Here is a 22514-nt window from a genome sequence, read left to right on the forward strand (position 1 = left end):
TGGAATCATCTTTATGTCCAAAGAAATGAAAAAATTGATAAAACAGATTCTAAGAAAATAATCCAATTTTTAACGAAACAACCCTTTACACAGAAGTATACCAACGAATAACAACATTATTAGTTTCATTTTCTACCCATTCATGTTGTGGGTATCGAAAGTTAAAATGCAAAATATAGACTTTAAACCATAATATATATACATATATATATATATAATTCTTACATATACAAAACAAACACATTTTTTCCATAGATCAATTTGCGTCACACGTATATATATATATATATATATATATATATACATATATACGTGTTGGCATCTCTGAAAACACAATTTTTGTGATACACACAATACCGGTAATATTCGAAGGCCACCGTGCACTAGAGCTATCAGCAAAGGTAAATTTCCTACCAAGGTGTTTCCCATTTCAGAGCAACAACCCAAGCAATTAGATTTTAAGTAGAATTTCACTTCAAATAGTATTAGACGGTCACTTCTCTATGCAAACCAAAATGAGCAATGGGGTACCCGCAGCGTTACTGTGGCAATCGAGGATTCCAAGTATGGCAGGCGAGGATCGCCAGGTTCTCTAGTAGATAGTTGGTCGTCCGTGTTCGATTTCTCCTACATTTCAATTAAATCTGAATGAACTTTTCTTTAAATGAATCAATTACTAATGAAATCTATACCGACATCCGAGTAGAAGAATGAAAGCATTGCATATTTGATGGGTGCTGTGATAATACATGCATTCGGGAGTCTGAAAATCCAGTTCAAAGTTCATTGAAAATGAACTAATTTTGACAACGGACAACCTACTAATTTTCAAACCATCTGCTGGGATAGCTGGTTTTGCGGGTTCCCTATCAACTTAACCAAAAGCTCACATTTCTAAGGCATTTAAATCCTTTCCCATTACAATTTGATACAATGTGTTCTCATAATATGAATGAGAAATAAATTTCCTTAATGGACGTACTATGAGGGCGAGTAAATTTGGCATCAAACATTTCGAATACTTTCCTCACTTTTTCACAGCGCAAAGTAAAAACTCGACGACATGGACTCGAGGAAAACCTCGCGATAAATTCACCTCGGCCGAAAACTTGAATGTACCGCAGCCTAAAACATCTGATCGACGCATCGTACATTGTGCTATTAACATGTTTTTTCACATCATCCGACCACCACGAGGTGAATTATGTACAAACAGTAATAAAACGATGCAAAAGCAATAATAAATCGAGCCAACAATGTGAAAGGTTTCTCAACGTATATAGCAAAAGTTTGCGCATTTTGATTGGTTTCCCCATCATCATCATCATCATCTCATGAGTAGTTAGTGGACACCAACCGCAAACTTGATCAAACTAGACAATGTCCAAAAGAGTAGATGAAGCGCATAAAATCGAAGTTAATCATACCTCGGATCTGTGTATACGGGTACTTCAAAATATCGCCTTGACTTATCGAAGTATGACAGTAAACACGAGTTCTTATTTCACAGAAAAATATTATTTCAAAATGTAGAAACTTTTTCAGTGACAAAACAGAATTTTGCGGAATACCGTGCATTTCGCTAAAATATTCGAAGATCAACTACTGGAGAGTATGCTTTTTTTTAATCAGAAGGTGTTGCTGGTCTTCGCATACTATGGTATTCTATTCTCAATCGGAATATCACTTACTACACCAGTAAGACGATCAAAACCTGTCTCTGAATCCATGCCTCATTCGACTGCGCACGTCACAAATTTTGCTGTATACAATTGATATCACCGAACACCAACACACAAAGATGAACATATGTATAGATTACATAAATATATACTTTTATATACAAAAATATCAGTAAATCATCTGTCTTCAAATACCTACGCACACCGTATCACGGATTCGTATGGAATTAAAACAATCTTCCTTAAAATATTAATCATCAATAGTCGCAAATAGTCGACCGCTTAACCATCCTTAGTGTTAATCAAAAGCACATTGTATGAGAAAACCCGATTATGTATCGTTGATATGCAAGCAGATAGCATCCATGGAGCTGCAGTGCCTCCCCCTGTCAAGTAGTAAGTGCCCGTAAAAATCCCAGTTTGAAACTGAAAACTGATGAAAGACGATTAAATTTTGTTCGATGAATAATGATAAAATCACCGGCGAAAATAGAGAAATTCAACGCATTATCATCGCATCGAAAATCTCCAAAGAACGAACCCAAATTCAACGATCTTATTTATCCAAAACGACAGGCGGGAACACCCTGTTCCATTCTAAATCTTCTATATGTACAATTTATACACGCCGTTGTTTCCACACGTTCCACAGTTTCGACTTTTTTTCTCCGATGACCAAAGGGCTGTCCGTTGTGAAACACATTCCGAGCTCGCATTAATAAACACAGCCATCGCAGAGGGAAATCATTCAACTTTCGTTGAGGCAATTTCACTTGTTCCCCGTAGACCCGTAGAACTGCGAGTGTTCAGATCTTTTCATCGTAACGACCAAAGCACCGTACATCCATATTATATGATTCATAGCAGTAAAATAATAATAATAATAATAATATTCATAATCGATCATAATAATCAGAGGTTCAGTGAAATAAAAATATAGGTTGTTACTTATCTAAATACAACTCTTCTACCCTCTACGTACTGTACTGTATCTACGTACGTATTTTGTATACGGAATAAAAATAGACCATTCCCTGTGTGTAGGATATAAAACTGCATATCATTCATTGAAAACGTGTTGTTTATCGACGTGAAAACGTGTCGAGCCGTCAAAAATCGGAACTAATTTCCGACGTTACGAAATTCTACTCCTCGCAAATAATTGTAGTAGTAGTTACCGTAGTCGACGAGTAAGCCGTTGCTATGTTAGTAGCTACGAAAACCTAAAAGCGAATGTTCCGCACTCGATTTTCCGCCTCATCCTTTAGCTTTCGGTTTCGAATCGATGTCCGGCGGCCGATGGCTCTTCATGTGCGCGCTACGACTTTTCACTTTACTGAATACTCTGAAATATATAGGAGAATTACCGATAAATCATCACTGAAATTGTCATTCCGTGGAACCTCCAGTTATTCCGTCGCGCTCAGGTTTGCGCAACTGGCAAATAACTGGTTGCTGACGATCGCTGCTAGTTGCTAGTAGTAATCACAGTTGAGTGCCCCCTTAACAAATATAGTCCCAAGTAAGACAATTTGATTAATTTACTGGATATAACGAACTATCGGTTATAACGAACATATTTTCTGAAAATATATTTAAAAAAAACATACTTTCTGGTTCGTGTACCTTATTAATGCAAAGTGTTGGGATCACGGTATCAACTTTTTGATGGTTTGGACTAAAACATAGAAACTAATGAGACGAACTACCATAAACGCATTCGACCACAAATAGAAAAGTAATCAAAGTTGAAGCTTATGTGAAGCTAAAAATCCGGAAAATAAGTCGGGGGGTCGGGGGGCCTCCCCCATATAATTTTTGAAATTAGAACGCCAGGAGATGCGTTCTGGCGCAATACGCGTTATAGGCCTCACTTTCATTACCGGAAGTGTGTATCAATTTTCACGTCTGTCAATTACAATCCAATGAAAATCTGTCGCTTCAAACTTTCAGTAAGCATTTTCTCAAAGGTTATACACTCACTCACTCCAAGATATGTCAATAACAACAATGTGTATAGATCATTTTTTCAAATAGCGATTGGTTCCGTCAAATACACCTCATATATAAACCAGAGCCAAAAAAAAATGAAGCGTCAGTCGATTTCGATCGTCGCGTCATCTTGAGGCGCTTTTACGAAACTGAATCTTTGTAAATCGATTTAAGTTTCATGTTTACGGCACGCGGTTTAGTGAATCGGATTTGGTAAATCAACTCGTTTATGGACGCGGTTTAGTAAACTGATTTATTAAATCGACTAACTTGCTCGGCGAGCAAGTTAGTGGCGATTTAGTCAGTGAAATCCAACATGGTATCCTCTTCGACCGCGGGCTTAAGACATCTATCGCAGACCATCATCTATCAATAATTCGGTCACCATTGACGCCCATTTTCTTTTGAATCGCGACCTTTAAATTGATAAATTGATTCGACTCATTTACGAAAAACGATTCGATTTACTAAACCTTTTGTTTTCCGACATCGAATTGGATTTAGCTAAATCGAATCAGATTCAATTTCGTAAAAGCGCCTTTGGTTTAATCGTGTACTGCGGGGTTGTTGCCACTACGTGGCAGCACAATACGGCTTTTTCGAACCCTCTACGGAGCTGTTACATTTTGATGTTTAGGGAATCGAATTGATCCCGAATTGATTTTATTTTTTCCCGAAGTTTTCTTTTGTGGTTATTTGACTTCTCCCGAAAATCGGGAAATGAAATTGGATTTTTTTTAAATCCGGAATTCCGGAGAAATCCGGAGAAGTGGCAACTCTGAGTAATAGCCATTCACATATACTCACTTTCCACAGATTTTACAAGGATACTCATCTGGTTCATCAGATGTGTACGAACGACTCGGCGATGACTCGATATTATTATTACGAGATTGAGCTGGCATCTTCGGGGCAGAACTGTCGTCGCACTGTTCCGTAGTTTTGATATAGTGAATGCGAATGTGTCCATTCAGCGCTTGTTTCGAAGGGAAAGTCTAAAAAAAATGAAATTGAATTTCCTCAATTTTATGGTTATCACGCCTTTGCTTCAGCAGCTCCAATCTTATAGAATGCTTTAACTTTTAGAATTCGATCATGTAGCGAATAATTACTTTTAAACTGAGTAAAAAATTTCTCTTTAGGCAATATTCTAATCGACTGCTTTAATTCGAAAATATAATAGCCCTGTATATTTGTTAACTGCGCTGAAATGTATATGTAGCGCAGTATATAAGAAATATATATTATCATTATTATTACAGTAAGATTATTATCCCAGTATTATTGTACAATGTACTGGGCATTAGTAGATTTTGACCGGAATTGATTTTAGTCAACAGGTACGCAAGTACATGGTCAAAACCGCGGTACCTATGAAAACTACAGACATAAGGAATTGTTTTAACCCATTAGCACTCAAGCTGCCAGTATCCGCTCTGCCTATTACTCCTCTAGCTGCCCGAATCCACCCCCGCACTTTTTTCATTTGCTGCACAAAAACGGTTATAGTGAGATTCAAACCCAATAGCTTATGATAAACTAGACACCTAAGTCCTCGAAATACCAAACAGAAATCAACATCCTCCTATTTTAATTTCTTGAGTATTTCGAGTATGAACATGACACATCTGCGCGCTCACTTCAAATCCAAGTAAGTTTGGATGAATTTCGGGGGGCCAAAGGACACGATATTGGTGGCCCACCTCATCAAATCTTACTTCATATGAAAGCCTTGACTATTTACTACAAAATAACACAAAATTGTAATGCATGGAAATAAACAGCAAATGAGCTATTTGGTATCGTGGTGAACTTGGATTTCCCTTGAATTTTCTGAGGAGTAATTGACACTACATAGTGAAATTCCTGAGTGCTAATGGGTTAAAGTTGCCGAAATGAAGTTCCCTCAAAGACATGGAAGTATTTTGGTTCTATATACTTGAATAACTTTTTTGGGTACATATGACATATTAAGCAAAAAATGAATTGACAGCGGAACCTCGATACAACTACGTATCTGTCTAAGTTCATTAATAACAAGGTTCCCGTGTGAATGATACGTATAAGAGAAAAGGCCTGAAAACTTATCATTTATGTAGAGAATACTTAACATTGTGTGCGTGGGGGGGGGAGGAGAGGGTTTGAGATAAACAAAACTCTGTTTCCAAACTGGATGGGATTATCAACTTACCGCCGAACAGTCAGCGTACAGACAGCTAAATTGTCCAGTCGGTTCTGTCTGTAAAGAAAAATGCATAATTCAAGTTAATGGTGACCATCGGAGAAATTAACATAATATCTACAACTACTGGTAATTAGGGAGGCATTCTACCCAATATAGAAATTCTATGTACATAAGTAAAACAAATAACATTGCATTACTATACCCAGTTTCAAAAATCAGTTTCATAATGATGATTATCATATCATTTATACAGCGCAGGCATCCTTAACAGAGTCTAGTTCAAATGCGTTCCAAATTGTAATTGTTACCCCAAGCCTATAACTCTATTCCATGTATCAGTCATCTCTCCCTGGGGAGAAGTAACATCTGAGCAACTAATGGGTGCTCAGGAGTCATCTATCAGGCCAGGTACCCATTTACTCCTGGGTGGAGAGAGGCAATGAGGACACTATGCCTGACGGTAATGTACGGGTTTGAACCCACGACCTGGCTTCCGAATGCTCTAACCACTCACCCACACTGCTCGCTCAAAGTTTATCAACTACCAGGCAATTTCGTATTTGTTTACTTACACTGGTGTCTCTGCCTTCCGCGAACATATTTGTATCTTTGCTGTCGTCATCAGGTTGTTTATCTTGAGCAGCTTTTGAGCGAAGATTGTAGATCTCTTCTTGTTCGCGTTTGCGTCGAATGATGCGCAATCGTTTGTACTCGTCGGGACAAACTTTCTTCCAGAGATAGTAGAACTCGACGCACTCCCTCGTCGACTTAGTGGTAACCTTCAAGAAAATGAAGCGCGTCAAATCATCATAATCTAAAACCCTTTGAATACTGTATATAACTGGGCCATTGTAATGCACCAGGTCTCACCTATTAACACCCTCTACTTAACATACTTTATCTCTTAGCTAATAAAAGTATTATAATATGATGATACACCATTCTTCTGAGATTAAAATGGAACAAGCCAGTCTCAGACTCGAACTCTTAAATTACCATGCATTTGTTCCCTTTGCATTTTGGATATGTTGTATCCAGGGCCAATAGCTAAACTTTGTCAAGACAACTTTTTGAATTTCGACCCCATTTCCCAGCTATGAAGTCATCTTCAAGGTCAGGCCACTAAAAACAGAGTTTCTAGTGCCTTGTTCTGTCGCTAGGTGGCACACTGGGCTCATACTTGGCTTTGCACAATTAATACTAATATTGTGCCCGAATTAATCAAAATTGACCCACTAATAACCAAGCTGAGTCGCTGAAAGACCGATAGTACGAAAATGGATGTCGTAAGTGCCTGAGAACCAATATAAGATGAAATATGGGTGTACTCTGATAAGGAACACGACCAGTCATCAGTGATAGTCTAGTTGTATGAGATCTATGCAATTATGAGCACGATGACCTGGCTTAACTATTTTCTATATAGCGATTAGGGTCTCAGCAAATTACAAAGCTCTGAACAATACGGAAACAAGGGGTCCAGGGACGCCATGCTCACTCGGTGAAATACTTGACAATTTCAATATTCATGCCTTTTGGTGAACAAATATAATAATCATTGAGCTTGCAAAAATCATAGAATGTGTTACCGTATGAGCTACAATTTTGCAATTGATTGCGGTGACAAAATATTCCGTAAAAATTTGCGAAGTAATCAAATATAGTAATCAATGAGCTTGAAACTCGCAATAATCATAGAACGTGATATGAGCTACAATTTTGCAATTGATTGTGGCAACATAATATGCCGTAAAAATGTGTGAAGAGGGGTAAAAATCATGATTTTGTTATTCAGCTGCAAATATGCCCAGAATTCAATCCCCAACCAATAAATGAACGTTGCATGAAACCTGAGCAAGTTTCAGGAATGTTATCTCGATGCTCGTTTAATGGATTGGTATCAACTTTACCCCGGGGGGGGGGGGGGGGGTTGGCTTACTCAATTCACTCAGTTCAGTTTCAACCCTGGATTAAAATTGATACCAGTCTTTAAAACCGAGCCTTGGTATTTCTTAACTTTTTGTCGTGATAGTACAGGACAGGCCAAATAAAATCGACAAATCTTTTTTAAAATGAACTTTTAGCAGAAATATCTTAAGACACACAATAAGCATCTATTTTCTGTGAAGCGACGTCGTATGAAGTCATCGCTTCACATACGCTCATGAAAGACTGGTATCCATTGTCTAAATGGAGTCGAGTGGTAACTTCAACTTCATAAACGACTGAAAATAATGTAACAACTTCACACCGAAAACCTTGGAAACATCATATCAAAATCGTACCTCGTTGGCAATTTGAAAGAAATCCTTGTCGCATTTGAGCAAAGCTTGGTGATACAAATCTATTTCCTCCGTAGTCCACATGCCCGTTTCTGAATAATGTAGCATAAATGATAGTTGAGACGAGAAGACACACAATATCCGTGTATGATGGATAACGAGAGAAATCCCACTATAGAGATTCAGCCAAAAATGAAAAAATGAATAGTTCTGTAGTAAAATTATATATATATATATATATATATATATATATATATATATATATATATATATATCATTCTTTCTCAGTACACCTGATGATGGTTAATAGTATTTAGCCGAAATGTTGCTTGAAATATAATATATATATATATTGTCGGATTTCTCTCGTTATAAATGATAGCTGCAGTGTACAAACAGTTCTATGGATAGGATCCGAAGATATAAACGAGATATGCATACATACCCTGGTATTTATATGTACATAACGTGTGATCTTTAGGCACCATTGGTTGTCCTTGCATTAACATTATCAGAGCATCCTGGAATACGAGAATATGTGTAAACGTACACGCATTCTATGTTCCTACCTCATATGCGCAAATACCAATATTTTATTTTTTTCTTAAAATAGGGATTTAATTAGTAGATTTCGTTTGATTTGCTGTCCCTTACTATGCCCTTACAAACCCACCTGGAGCGAAACAGAGGGTTTGATTTTGAAATCGGAAATCGAAGTTCAGATATAGTTGTGTGATCGGCAGTCGAATTTACAGCATTTTTCGTTAAAATTGTGCCCGGGCAGTTATATGTCCAATCGTTATTAATTGGACATATCATTGCCCGGACACCATTACTAAATATGCCAAAAACGTAATATAACTGTACAGTGACAATCGACAATCCAGCAAGTTGGATGGATGATTAGTAGGAATTATGTGATTTATGTGGGATGTACCATAGGTAGAATCTAGGTGAATACGAACAGCTTAATAAGAACTGAAAGCTTACCTGGATCTGACCTTTGGCAAGGTGTAATAAATGTATTGCATACTCTTTATTAGTTCCATTACCAGGAACAGCAGCACAGCAAGCAAAATCAAGATAGAATTGCACTGAAATGAATTCATGGATTTGTAGTGACGAAATAAATTCTACTTTTAATTAAACATATAAACCACTTGTATATGTACTATTAAACTTCATCAACCGTAGAATATATGTAAAACGTAAATGACTGTCGAAAGCATGTTCAGAACTGGAGAAGAATTTCTCCTCCAATGATTCCGGAATCGATTCTCAAAGAATAAACATGTAATATATACTAATTCTTCAGTGCAAAGGGCCTTGAAACTGTGATCTAGCTATAACGCATTGACGATAAGGAACGATAAGGATGAATGAATCAAAAGACTCAGCATCGAGTAGCCAATTTCAACACAACGAGAACGTTGGAAGGAACGTAACTATCGAGTCGCTAACAATACATTAAGACAATTTTTTGACAATTTTCTACCTTCTTCGTCAGTGTTTTCTCCGTAACTACTAGGTTCCCACAACAAATCTTCCATACTGTCCTCTGTATCCTTATATTCAACAATTTCTGAAAAAGAAGTTAAACGGTTACAAAAAGGACGTCTGAGTCAATCAATCGGATCCAAAACAATAAGATGGTCATAGATACCGGAATATTGAGGTAATTCTGCTTGATATTGAGCACCAATATTGACATGTCTGCAAAATGAACATAATTCAATCATTATGGCACCTAGAAAATAGCTATTTTCCCCACTTAACACTTGCCAATCCCCTATATGGGTAAAGCGTACAACATCCCTTAACCATGCTTAAACACATTGACTGCGAGTGACGAGAGCTCGTCATAGCAGCAGTAGCGCATTTTGCCAGGACTAACAGTAAGATATTTCATGGACACGATGTTAACTCCTTGCTGCCTGAGAACTAGGACTAGTCTGGCGGGAACACAGTACAAAAAATATTAATGGGGATACCTCAAATTTGATGCATACTAAATTTCTAAAATATTTCCGCATAAATTAATAATTGAGCATTAAAGAAAGGAGTAAATACGCAAAGATTTGCAATTGGCAGCGAACGTGTTAATTAACCAGACGAGAATAAAAATGATAATCCTTGAATTCAAAATCGTTCAACGGTAGACTTCTAATTTTAGAGTTCAACAATGGAAATTAAATTCATGTTCAATTGCAATAATGGTTCAAAGAAATAACATTTCGCTCCAGTTACCGGAAAATGATACGGTGAATCGACCTCGTCAGTAAGGAGTCTACCCCAAGGTATACAATTTTACAGTAGTTTTTTCTATTTCCTAACAAAAACATTTGATGAGTTTTGCCCATAAATATCAGACTCCTGTTTGACTAAGTCGATGTATTAAACTTACGGGCGAATATCTGTCTCCGGAGGCGGTTCCTCTTCTGGTTCTTCGATTAATGGCGGCTCTGAAGGAGTAATACTTGTCGGAACCCCTACAGAAATCGAATTCAAAACTGATGTAGCACGACACAATCTTAAATGAATTTAATGGTTTAGGAGCAGCCACTGCGTTATCAAAAATGGAAGCAATTTATTACTAGGAGGCACCTGCGTTTGCCACATGATTCTCAAAATTCCTTTTCTGTTTAAGGAATAATCTCACAACACCCGTCGCACCTTGTGGGATGATTATCAAACAGAATATTTCGCAAGGTAAGAACCAAATTCGCATGACACCAGAAATCCTGAACCTAACTATATATGGACTTTAACCCCTTATCTTCCCACAGGGTTCCGAGAGAAGCACCATTTTCAAATTCGAGTGGTATTCAAGGGGCTTGAGCGTATAATCACAGAAATTAGAGGGGCATTGGAAGATCAACTATGAACTTCAGGCGCTGTTCCTAAACTGCTGGATAAATACAAGGACAGATCTAGGATTTTTTGAAAGGGTGGAGCCCTAAAATTGGAATTGTCAATTTATTTGAAAAGGACAGGTTTTACCATGCCAGTGTCACAGATCATACATAGGAGGGTCAGGGCCCCGCCTCGTGGGAACGTTTGAAAATCTAGGGTAAAATAGGTTTTCTTTCAGGCCATCAGGGCATCTGGATTTATCTTTCACTTTTTATATTGTTGAATTATATTTCTTTTGTTGAATTATTTTCATAATTCTAAACTTTTCCGGAGTTTTGAAGGGAAGGATGCATGGAACCCAAGTTTGATCCTAATTGAAGCAAAATTCAAATCCCGAAGCCCATTTGTTTGAAATTATCACTTGAATTCAGAACAGTCAAATATGTTTTGAAGGGATGGATGCATGGGAGCCAAGTTTGATCCTAATTGAAGCAAAATTCAAATCCCGAAGCCCATTTATTTGAAATTATCAGTTGAATTCAGAACAGTCAAAACTCCAGTGCCCGAGTTTTGGATCTGAATGTATTCCTCGTTTTACCCACTTCTATTGCTGGATGGTATTATCAGGCGATTTTCAGCATGTATACACATCATATCCCCAATTCTAAGTCAAAATAGCTGGATCAGGGCAGGTGTTATCCCTCCAATGATTAAAGAGAAGCTAAGCAAAGCGCAAATAAAACAAAACACTACAAACCGACGATACTTACGTAATTTTGGTGTAATAGGAGCCGATTTCGGTGTAATCGGACGATAACTGTGCAGCGTCCAAAACAAACCTGAACCTTTTCTCACCGGGCTGAGCATCGGAGGCGGCGTGTACGGCGGTGGCGTGTTGCCGCGGTTGCCGCGCATCTCGTAGCTGTCCCACAGTCGCGGCGATCGCAGGCGGCTCTGAAAGCCGAAGTGGTTCACGTGTGGAGGGATGAATAGCGGTTCTGGACGGTGCTTCTTTCGCCCTTTCGCCGGACTCGTCGCCAGACTAGAAGGATTTCGAAATAGGCCGCCGTCGTCGACCGACGGACCCGGGTACGAACGCGAGAGCGGGTCATCGGCGCGACTACGCGGACGAGAGCGCGGCAACGCGTCGTCCGACGGACGCTGGAACACCCCGTCATCTTTATCACCCGACGACTGCCGCTGCTTTGTCGAATTATTAATTCGCGGAGCACCTTGAGTTTTATTAATACTAGTAACATCCATTTTCTTATTGAAGTGATTACTCAGCAAAACGGCTAGGCTGCTTTGCTGCGTGTTGGCCAAACGCTTCGGCGTCGTGAACTTGTCCGGGTCGGCACTCAAGTGGCGCTTGCGCTCGAAAATCGCCGTTTTCAACAGCGCGCGGTTGTTGCGCGAGTCGAGGTCGACGTTGATGCTTTTCGGCAGCGTGAACTGGTGCGGCGCGCGATCCGGAAACGAGAACGTCTGGCCGGTCGTCGGCGACTTGATCATCAGCTGCACTGCGATGTGCGGATTCAAGTTGTTGTCGCTGTTGTTCTGTTGCTGGTTGGCATAGCACAACGGCGCATTGCTCGCCGCGCTCAGCATGCTGTCACGAATCAACACCGGCTCATTGTTGCTCGTCGTCTCCAAAGATTCGCCGATGTCGTCGGTCAGCCGCGTTCCTTCGGTCGTCGCGAAACTCGATATGTCCGGATTCGCGAACAACGCCGCGTCGTTGCTGTTCATGTCATCGTCGTCCGCCGAACTGACGTGCATCGCGCCGCCGGCCGTCTGCGAATTGCCGCCGACCAATATATCGTTGCTCGGGCTGCAGCTCGTCAACGAGCCGAGGCTCTCCGGCGCATTCTGCAACAAGTTCTGAAACGTCGTCGCCAAATTTGCGGTGCTCGGCGTAGGCAAGATGCCGTCGCTCACCGAGCTGACGACTTGTTTCAGGTCGTGCTGCGACAACTGCACGCCGAGAATGTCGGCGTCGGTCGTCAATGGCAACATCGACTGGTTCAAATCTAAACTGGCGTCGGTGTTTGGAGGTAAACTCGGTTGTGTCGGCGGCAGCATGAACGTCGTCGACACGCTTGGTAATCGTAGATGCTGTTGAAGTAACGACGCGACGGACATGTTATTAGAGGCTTGTAACTGCGTCGACGTCACCGCCGTCAGTAATTGTTGCTGTTGATGCTGTTGCTGTTGTTGCCGGGCAGACGGAAGCGGCTGTTGTTGTTGATTCTTCTGGTGCTGCTGCTGCTGCTGCTGTTGTTGTTGCTGATGATGTATAGCCTGTTGTTGTAATTGTTGAAGAGCGGCGACGGCTTGCTGTTGTTCCTGCATTTCCTGTTGTTGTTTGTGCTGTTGTTGCTTCAGATATTCGGCTTGCAATTGTGAGATTGATGGCAACTGTTGCGGTGCAATTGACGTTTGTACCGTGGTCGGGGCAGGTGGTGGAGGGGGTGGCGGCGGTGGTGGCGGTGGAGCCAGCGGTTTGTTAGGTAAATTTTGCGGTTGTTGAAATGTTTGTGGTGCCGAGGACTGAGTTTGATTCGTCGTTGGTTGTTGACTTTTCTCCTTTTCATTTGTCTCCTGTTTTTTCATAGGCACATCTTGCTGTAATACATAAGATCAGAGAATTCAAGATTTTTATCATTTTACATTATTTTGTTCATCACATACAAACTGCTTTTTTTCATCCAGGGTGCCTACAGATCAGTCAATCCTGGATGTAAGGAGTTTAAAAGGAGAAAATTTTAAATTTCGAGGAGTGCATGCATCACTCTCATATCATCCCAATTACTGCAGACTCCTTATAAATCAGCACTGTTTATCTCGGTAAACCAATGATTCAGTTGTTTTCGTAAGCAAAGTTCTAACACTACCTGAACTTGGTTTCTAATTCGGTAACTGTCTAATTGGGTAAAAATCCAAGTCCCAATTATTTTGATTTAGGGGTAGTCTATTGTTACAACTACAAACTAGACAAAAATTTCTAACTGCCTATTTCTCAAAATTGAAGGAGTTCAAACGGAGCTTAGAGCGTCTGATTCCAATGAAAGGAGTCTCGAGCACCTTTAAAAACATTTTCCCTTTTGAAGGAATTGAGGAGTCAAAGGGACCCTGTCATCCCTCAATCCGCTGAGCATCACTTAGGATATCATTAACAGATCAGATAAGAAGCCCTGCTGCTACCAGAATTCGAACAAATGAAACCTGGATTGATGGGACTATTATGCGAGAGAACAGTGGCACGAATTACTCGGCCGATGCATCTGAAGAATCCAATTACCTTTTTGAAATATCCACCATGAAGTCGCATATGACCGTTCAACGCGGGTATATTCTTGAACCTTCGATGGCACATTGTACATTCTACTGGCTTAAGACTTTCGCTGCAAGTAAAACGCGTAAATATCGGACTGAAGATCAAAATTGGTTTCACTTGGTAGTACACAAAACCTTGGTATCAAAAGTACATTATAAAACCACATCTACACTAGGGCGTTGTACCCGGGTTTCAACGTACCTGGGTTCAATGAAAACCCTCGTTCGCGGTAAGTAGCGTCTTGACTTAATGCAGTTTCGGTAGTAAGAATCAACATAGATGTAGTGCAAGTTCAAGGTCAATTGTGGCGCTCGAATGCAGCATTGAACACGTATTCACATTCACACGTAGTCTACATTAGCAAACAAGAGCCCCAAGGGGCACTATGGCCAGCCTGTCAGCTTTTCATAAAATGGCAAATGATGCATTCTGTGGGTTAAATTTGTCCAAATACACGGCCCAGCTCATAGACTAGTCAATCCCAGGCTAATAATTTACACAATTCAATCATGTTTTCATAAGTATCACAGACAGCGACTGGAGCTGGCAGGAACAAATAACTCAGATAAATCTTTTCCCTTGGTCTTATTGATTTGAATGCGGAATGGAATAGAATTTTCTGAAAATTGCTCAATAAAACAAAATTGAATTGAATTTGCTCTTTTACTTGTTCAATAAAGTAAAATTGAATTGGATTTTATATTTTTTGCAGAATAAAATTTGATTGAATTTCCGTTTGAGCACATGGCTAATTTGCATATCAAGGTCATCCATCCGATTTGAGAAAAAGCTATATTTCCCGGACTTTGCACAATTGTCAATGATATTTTCTGTAGTGCAAATAAAAACATTCCTCCCAAAAACCAAATCAACTAAAGATTTCACAGAAATCGATATTGAAATACAATTTTAGATCTTAAAATAAAACCCGGAAGTAAAACGGTAGACGATACCGCGGGTTCACGTGGACACCTGCTGATCTCTGCGGCTAAGCCAATCATAGAGGAGTCTTTGCTTTCTGATTGGCTTTCTAAAACAGATATTTTTGCGATCAGATTTTCGCGAAAAAGCTCATAAATTTTAACGAGGCCCTCTTTCAAAATTCAGCTTCATAGGGGTTGGAGAATGGATAATGTTCTAATGAATGATTTGTATGAATATATGCTCAGTTGCACAGTCAAAGAGCAAATTCGCTCCATTTTAATTTAAATTCGCTCCATTATTATAGGAGCGTAGTGGAGACGCATAACCCGGGTACAAAATGCTAGTGTAGACTCGTAAGGGATGAGGATTTACTGCTAAAACTTACTCAAATATTGAACCAGGACCCATCCACGGCATGCGCGGCGCGTTCGTATGCATCGGACTCGTCGGGTGACCCGGCGCCGGGCTGATAGGACTAACTTGCTGTAGATAACCGGGCGAGTGGTCGCCGCTGCGGTAACGAACGCCTTGCCATTGTTGTTGATCGCCTTGGTTACCGTTGTTGGCGCTGTATTGGGACTTGTCGAACTGGAAATACTGCGGCTGGCTGCTGTTGTTGTAGTTATATCCGGTGTAAAGACGATTGTTGCCCGTGTTGTACGCGTGCAACGGATCGATGTTCTGATGGTGGTTCTCTAGATGTCGTCGCAGAGAACGCGCGTCCGAGTAGCTTTTGTCGCACCCTTCGAACTTACACTCATACGGTTTTTTGTCGCGATGGGTTAGCATGTGCCCGTTTCTATAAAATGATAATATCATACATTGCCAATCTATAATACTAATTAGTATTGAATTCAAATTAACATCACCACAACAGGTTTTAAGATTTCTAGTCGGAACTTCACCGGTTAGTTTTTCCTAAATGCTGTTTGATAACAACCCAGTACCGTGGTTACGAGTTGAGATAAACAAATTGAACTAATCAAAATCAAAGAGTCAAATTTAATCCGAGAATAACAAACAAGAGCTCTCTTAAGTAAGTAGATCAATCCTTATACACGAGCTCCATGAGTAGATATAAGTAGACCGATCAATATACTTACAAGTGATCCTGACGTTTGAATGCCTTTGAGCAGAGCGAACACACATATTTACGTTCATCACTGTGCGTCAGCTTGTGTTTAGCTATCGCGCTCGAGTTATTGAAGCTTTTACCGCAAGTGGGACACGTAAGATTCGGCCGACTGCCGGGTGTACGTCCAGACCGTCCCGGGCGTCCTTTAGTTCGCTGCGGCGTGGCCGTTGTCGTCGTGGTTTGCGGTGTAATCGGTGCCGATGGTTTATCACGTTGTTGAATAGAAGCGACTGATGGCGAACTTCGTCGCTCTTCTGAATTGATAACAGATATTACTCCCCAAACAAAATAAAAAATTAAACCAAAACCCTGAACCTGATTTTGATTCACACTGGTAGACTTTTAGGCTGCTACCCTCTAGAAAGCACAGCCATTAAGTGGTTTAAGCCATCAGTCATTCATTCAAGGATCTTACAAATATAGGAATCATAGGTTAAAATCCTCTAAGGCCGGTTTTATAGCAAAGTATTTACTTTAACCTGGGGGCTAAGTCAATCGATATTTAACCCATTAGACGCTGCGACTTCATATGAAAAAGTCAAATTTCATGCATACGTAACAAAAGAATGATCCCCAATTGAATTTGTATATAAAGATTAAGTAGAGATGCAGTGTGAAAACTACTGAAAACGATGCATTACAACCATTGTTATTTTGAAGATAATTATACAGACTTTCTATTGCTGTATAGATTTGGTCAATCATTGGTCAAAAGTTTGACCTTTGACCCCCTCAAACTATAGATGGCGCTATAGTACAGAGGACGTTGGCAGACGTTCTGCGGAGATACAAGTCGAATGTCAACAGACGTTCTGCGGTTAAAGGTAATACTAGTCTATGAAATTGGCCTCTGGTGTGGGGGTTAAAGATTTTCTTGTCCAAAAGTTCTTCTCAGGCATCCCACCCTTATAGAAGTCTTGCATTTGATACCAATGTTTGTTAGCCAACTGATGCATGAGGCTTGCCATGCATAACTACTAAAGATTATATGGATCCAGTTAAGTTAGTTAGAGTTAACTCCGAGTAAAAATGAGTTCATTTTCAATGAGTTAACTCAAAGAGTCAACTCTTAACTCACAACGGTGGAACTGGGTCCGTTGGGATTAACAAACTTCGAAGGTCTGTCATGTAAATGAATAATTTTTTCGCAGACCAATATGGCGTAATCAAGTACTCGAGCACACTACAAGACCTGTATATAAGAGTGAGCGAAAACGAAACCAAGAACCGCGGGAAATTCGTTATCGAACCTACCTTGCCTGGCGCGATCGTCAGCGACTTTGGGCGCATCACCGATGCCGAAACCCGACGCCGAATCCGAGTACGTATTCGAAGCCAGGTGAAGATCCTGACTCGGTTCGATGTACGCCTCATTCACGTTTCCGTCGCCGTCGAATAAATCGAACGTCGACGCCGGGTGATTCTCCGGCAAGCGAATGCTGCCGTTCGCGTTCATCGAACTCAAAATGCCATCCTCTAAATTGCCGATGTTCGCCGTCACATCGAAGCCGCTGTCCTGCAACACGTCGCTGTCATTGTAGTTGATCGCGCTGAGCATCGCGTCGCCGCTTCCCGTCGAGCGTTGGTAACGCAGTCCGTGGTGACTAGTCAGGCTCTGGTTCGACGACGACGCCGGACTCGCCTGGCTGCCGTCCTGGTACGTCACCGAGATGTTCAACGGCGACATTCCCGTCGCCGACGCCTTGTCGTCGCTGATGCCGGCAGGCATCGGCGGCACGAGGTCGTAGCCCTTCGAGTTCTCCGTCTTGATGTTCGCCGCCTGCGGGAAATTGAAGTTCATGTTCACCGACGGCGAATGGTTGTCGACTTTGATTTGCACTTGCGCGATCGGCGGCGCCGCAGTCTTCTTCTCGTCGTCCGAGTAAAGATGGTCGAATTGAAACACGTTCTGACTCGAATAGCGCGCGTTCTGGTACGTATTGTTGGACGCGGTGCTATGGTAACCTTGGCTCGTCAGTTGTTGCTGGTGTTGTATTTGCATTTGCAGATTCTGCGGCAGTAGCCCGTACGCCTGTTGCACCGATGGCGATGTTGCGATCGCCGGCGATGTCGGCACGGGATCCCGCGGCGACGAAGGTACCGCAGTGGGAGTACCATAATTCGAAGACATTTTCATTGGTGCTCCTTAGGTTTTGTCATGGAGATTGAGTTGCACCTGAAAAATGTAGACACCACGCATTGGTCAGATTGAGCTATGACATTCATTAATCAATAAACCCTAAACCCCTCATAATGCAACAAATATGACTTTGCTCGTAAAGATTTCCCGGAGCGCAAGAGCCCCTGTCCTGCCAGTTTTGCCTTGTGGCTCCCGTACTAGCCTTGATGGGGGATAAAAAGGTACTCTTTTTCAAGATTTATTGGCCCGAAATATCATCTATTATTGCCTTGAAGATATCATATCCCCAAGCCTAAGCTCCTATATTCCTCTTTATTCTCTCCTGCCGAGGTATTGAAGATTTGAAGGATTGCCAAAAAGTCTTCCCTTATTCAAGTTTAATCAAAGAAAACTGACTATTTTCTTACCGCATTCATTTGGACCTTCAAATTGATACAGAACGGGTATAAAATGGATGGTTCAATTGCAAGCGCTTGAATGGGCTTAGATCTTGTTGTTGTAATTGAAAATGAAATATTGCCGATGATCTGGAACAAAACATACACCCAGTTTGCCATCTTAATTAAATCCAACTGTTTATACCCCTGATCAAACGCGTGCCCCTCGTCTATCTATACTATACAATAAGGGAGAAAAATGTTCCTATCTTTGTAAATCTTGGCGATACCCACGGTAAATTCATCATGAATTAGGGGCCCAGGGACGCCATGCCCACTTGATGAAATGCTTGACAATCTGACAATTTCAATATACAACACCTGGAGAACAAATGCTGTAATCAATGACTTGAAAATCACCACAATCATAGAGCAAGTCATGAGCTGCTATAATTTTGCAATTGATTTTGTTTTAATACAAAATATGCATAGGTACCTAGCCTATGTGGAAATACCATGTCATTCTGCTATTCAACGCCCCATAGTGAACATACAGTAACAAATTGCCTTGAGAGTCATCACGATCATAAAATTTTAATTTTTAATGAACTACAAATTTGCTATTGATTGAGGTTACAAATATGCAATAACCAATATGAATGGAAAATTGTATAGCCCTACAATTCAATAATTCACTCCCTCAGGTGGTGAGAACAAAAGAATGGGTAACCCCAATTCCATTAAGGGCGTCAACAATTATCAAATATTGGTAAGTTATTCTATAAGTTATCAACTTAGGAGTTTTTTTCATATCCACGAAATCCAACTATAGCCTTATCAGCCATTAATTGTGTCTTGTGTAGGCCTACATGTACATACATATATCAAGACAATCCATTGGCCTTCCCCAAAATAACTGGCTTCCGCCTGGTGAAAAATGAATGCAATACACTAAATATGGAGGATGATTGCAATAGGAATAGGCAACGGATCGCTGGTAGGCCTTAATAATTAAATGTTTATCCATCATCAGAGCCAAATGAGCAAATGTGGTTCATCCTGCATTCCAGATTTTTCATGTTTAGACCTAAATGAGGTCTACCTAACGTAAAGCAAATAGCAGGAAAGCAAGTTTCATCATAGTGGATAGCCTACTGCTACTAGGCCTATAACAAAATTGATAGTAAATCCTTGGCAACTAAATTCTATTCAGCCTTTCATGCAATTTGCACGCCATTGAAATCAACTACTACAGCATTATTTCACCGGGCCTTCAACATCTGGACACCCCCATCATATTTAGGTGACATTAAGTGATGGTATCGATCATCGGTTTTTTAAACGAAGTGGCTATATTTACAGCGTCGTAAACCAGTCGTAAATTCTATATTTAGGCCTACAACGGTTTTATATAGAATTTAGAATTATGGTCTAGAGGGGAGAGGATTAGTGTCAAGAGGATGATAAGAGGGTCCAGAGGGTTAGGGTTAGGGTAAGGGTCCATTTTACCCTCTACTAGGGATAGGATAAGGGTAAGGTAAGGCTATATGTAGTAAAAACATTCGATTGGTTTTCAGCGAGCTCGGTGGTCTAGTGGTATGATGCTGCGCTAGTAATTTACTGGCCTGGGTTCGAGTCTCGCTCTATCCGCTCAATGTTCTCTAACTCTATTCTCCACACTTGCCTTGAATTGTCGCGCACCCCATCGGCATGCGCAACGTGAATTAGCCAATCAGAATGAAACGTCGCAAATATAGCTAGTGTCATCCATCTACGGCGTCGTAAAAATAGCCTGAGCGTTTTTCAAAAGAAAGTGGCACTACATTTCAAAATAGCCTAACTTGCTTCAAAATTGCATGGAACCACAAGCATATTTAGCTGAAGTTCTGCTGAGTCCTGGAGCAACCGATGCAGGAGGTTTGTAGGGGCGGATCTAGGGGGTGAATAGGGTGGCTAGCCACCCCCTCAAATGCCTTCCAAAAAATTTTTATGAGGGGCTTTTTCGTGTAAATAGCCTATCTCTAAGAAGATGAAATAAGAATGTTATTAGCTGCCTCAGAATCAGAACTAACAGTTTGTGACTCTGTATTATATACCTATTGTATGACACGAGCAATCATCTCGATGATTGCTCGTAAGTTAGTGTATCTCCTGCCATTCCGCTAGGCCGTATATGTATCCGGTAAACGGTCATTTTCCCAATCAAAACTACTTGATTTTTTCCCCAATCTGTGTCAAAATATTCCTAAAACCAGTACCATGACAAATCGTAAATTATGATGACAAATGTTTGAAAAATGACCTGCTAAGCTTCCCCCAATCATCTCATTAAAATTATCAACACCTCATCCTGGCCACAGCTCAGCAGGATATCATAATTTTCACTGAAACCATCGCACAAATGCTGTCAAATTGCACCATTTTCCAGAGGATTTTTCAAAATTTTCTATATGTCGAGGGGGGGACATAAATGTTGAGGGGGGACCCCCTCCAGCTCCCCCGTCTTGCGACCTTCGGTCGCTCGGACTTCACCGCTGAGCGGCGCGCTAGTCGCAGTCTCTTCATTACGTTTTGTCAGCCACCCCCTTTGAAAAATCCGCCCCTAGATCCGCCCCTGGTTTGTTCAATTACAATCCAAAATATTTCGAAATCACGCAACGATGATACATTCGTCGGGCCTGGCTGCTGGTTTGTTATTATATGGGGGGTCGGGGAAAAGATTAAATATTGCGCGGGTTCGTAAGGATGCTGGCCGTATAGACGATTTTTAACACGGTTCAGTAGTTAACCTACCATTTTATCAGATATTGCTGAGTGATTGAGATGGGTTTAACGATGCATTCGACGCGTGAAAATTGTAGTCATTTTTTGGATTCATGATGATTGCTAGTACTGACTGTCAACATGGAGGTGCGGGATCTGCGGAATTGCGTTAATCCAATGACGTCATTTTTTACGACGTCAAGTTCGAATCCTGAATTAAGATTTCAACAAAATCACGATTAGCGGGTTGATTTTGTCTGTTCGACTTGGTTTTCGATGAAAAATCTCAACTTTGTATCCTGCTAAAAGAAAGGGTAGCAGATTCAATAGCAGATTTAACAGTGTTGTTTAGCGGGCGAAACTTATTTTTTATTAAGCCGTAATGCTTTTCCTAATCGATCGCCGTGTTAGTATTCGGATTTAAACTGAACTTGTAACAAAAAGTCTTATATAAATTTCTATTCATCGTTAGGCTTTATGAAAATTGCTACCTTATTTGTATAAACTCCTTTCTGTTCTTAAAAAGTATGTGACCCGGCCGGCCGCTTACCCTGTTAAATTAATGTTTTTGAAATCATGATTAAGTCAACCATAACAGCAGCTATGGAGATGAACTGATTACAAATTTCATTGCGATTTACAAAATGACCCGCCGGCCGATCAGGAGAAAGAAGGTTACATTTGTTAGCCTTATCATAGTAGCCGGTGCTAAGATTACGAATTTTTCTCAAATATAAATAATTTCTGAAATATCCAACCCCTACTGCACTGAAGGTATTGTCAGATCTAGACTGTAATGATATGTATACAGTATTTTACACTTTCTAGATTGGAAAAACAAAAC

The 22514-nt window shown here is 40.6% G+C and overlaps 1 protein-coding gene across 1 annotated transcript; it reads right to left on the reverse strand.

Moving 5' to 3' along the window:
• Positions 1-326: 326 nt before the first annotated feature.
• LOC141902109 (uncharacterized) lies at positions 327-21796 on the reverse strand. Its single transcript, XM_074789780.1, is given in 17 exon segments — positions 327-3027; positions 4482-4669; positions 5866-5913; positions 6432-6630; positions 8140-8233; positions 8587-8662; positions 9132-9235; positions 9637-9706; positions 9785-9854; positions 10546-10601; positions 10992-11019; positions 11752-13619; positions 14296-14398; positions 15641-16054; positions 16359-16644; positions 17645-18566; positions 21701-21796. Coding segments are annotated over 16 exon segments (4575 nt in total). The 5' UTR covers positions 18528-18566; positions 21701-21796; the 3' UTR covers positions 327-2939.
• Positions 21797-22514: the final 718 nt, after the last annotated feature.

The sequence above is a fragment of the Tubulanus polymorphus genome, chromosome 1, assembly GCF_964204645.1.
Source record: "Tubulanus polymorphus chromosome 1, tnTubPoly1.2, whole genome shotgun sequence".
Lineage (NCBI taxonomy): Eukaryota > Metazoa > Nemertea > Palaeonemertea > Tubulaniformes > Tubulanidae > Tubulanus > Tubulanus polymorphus.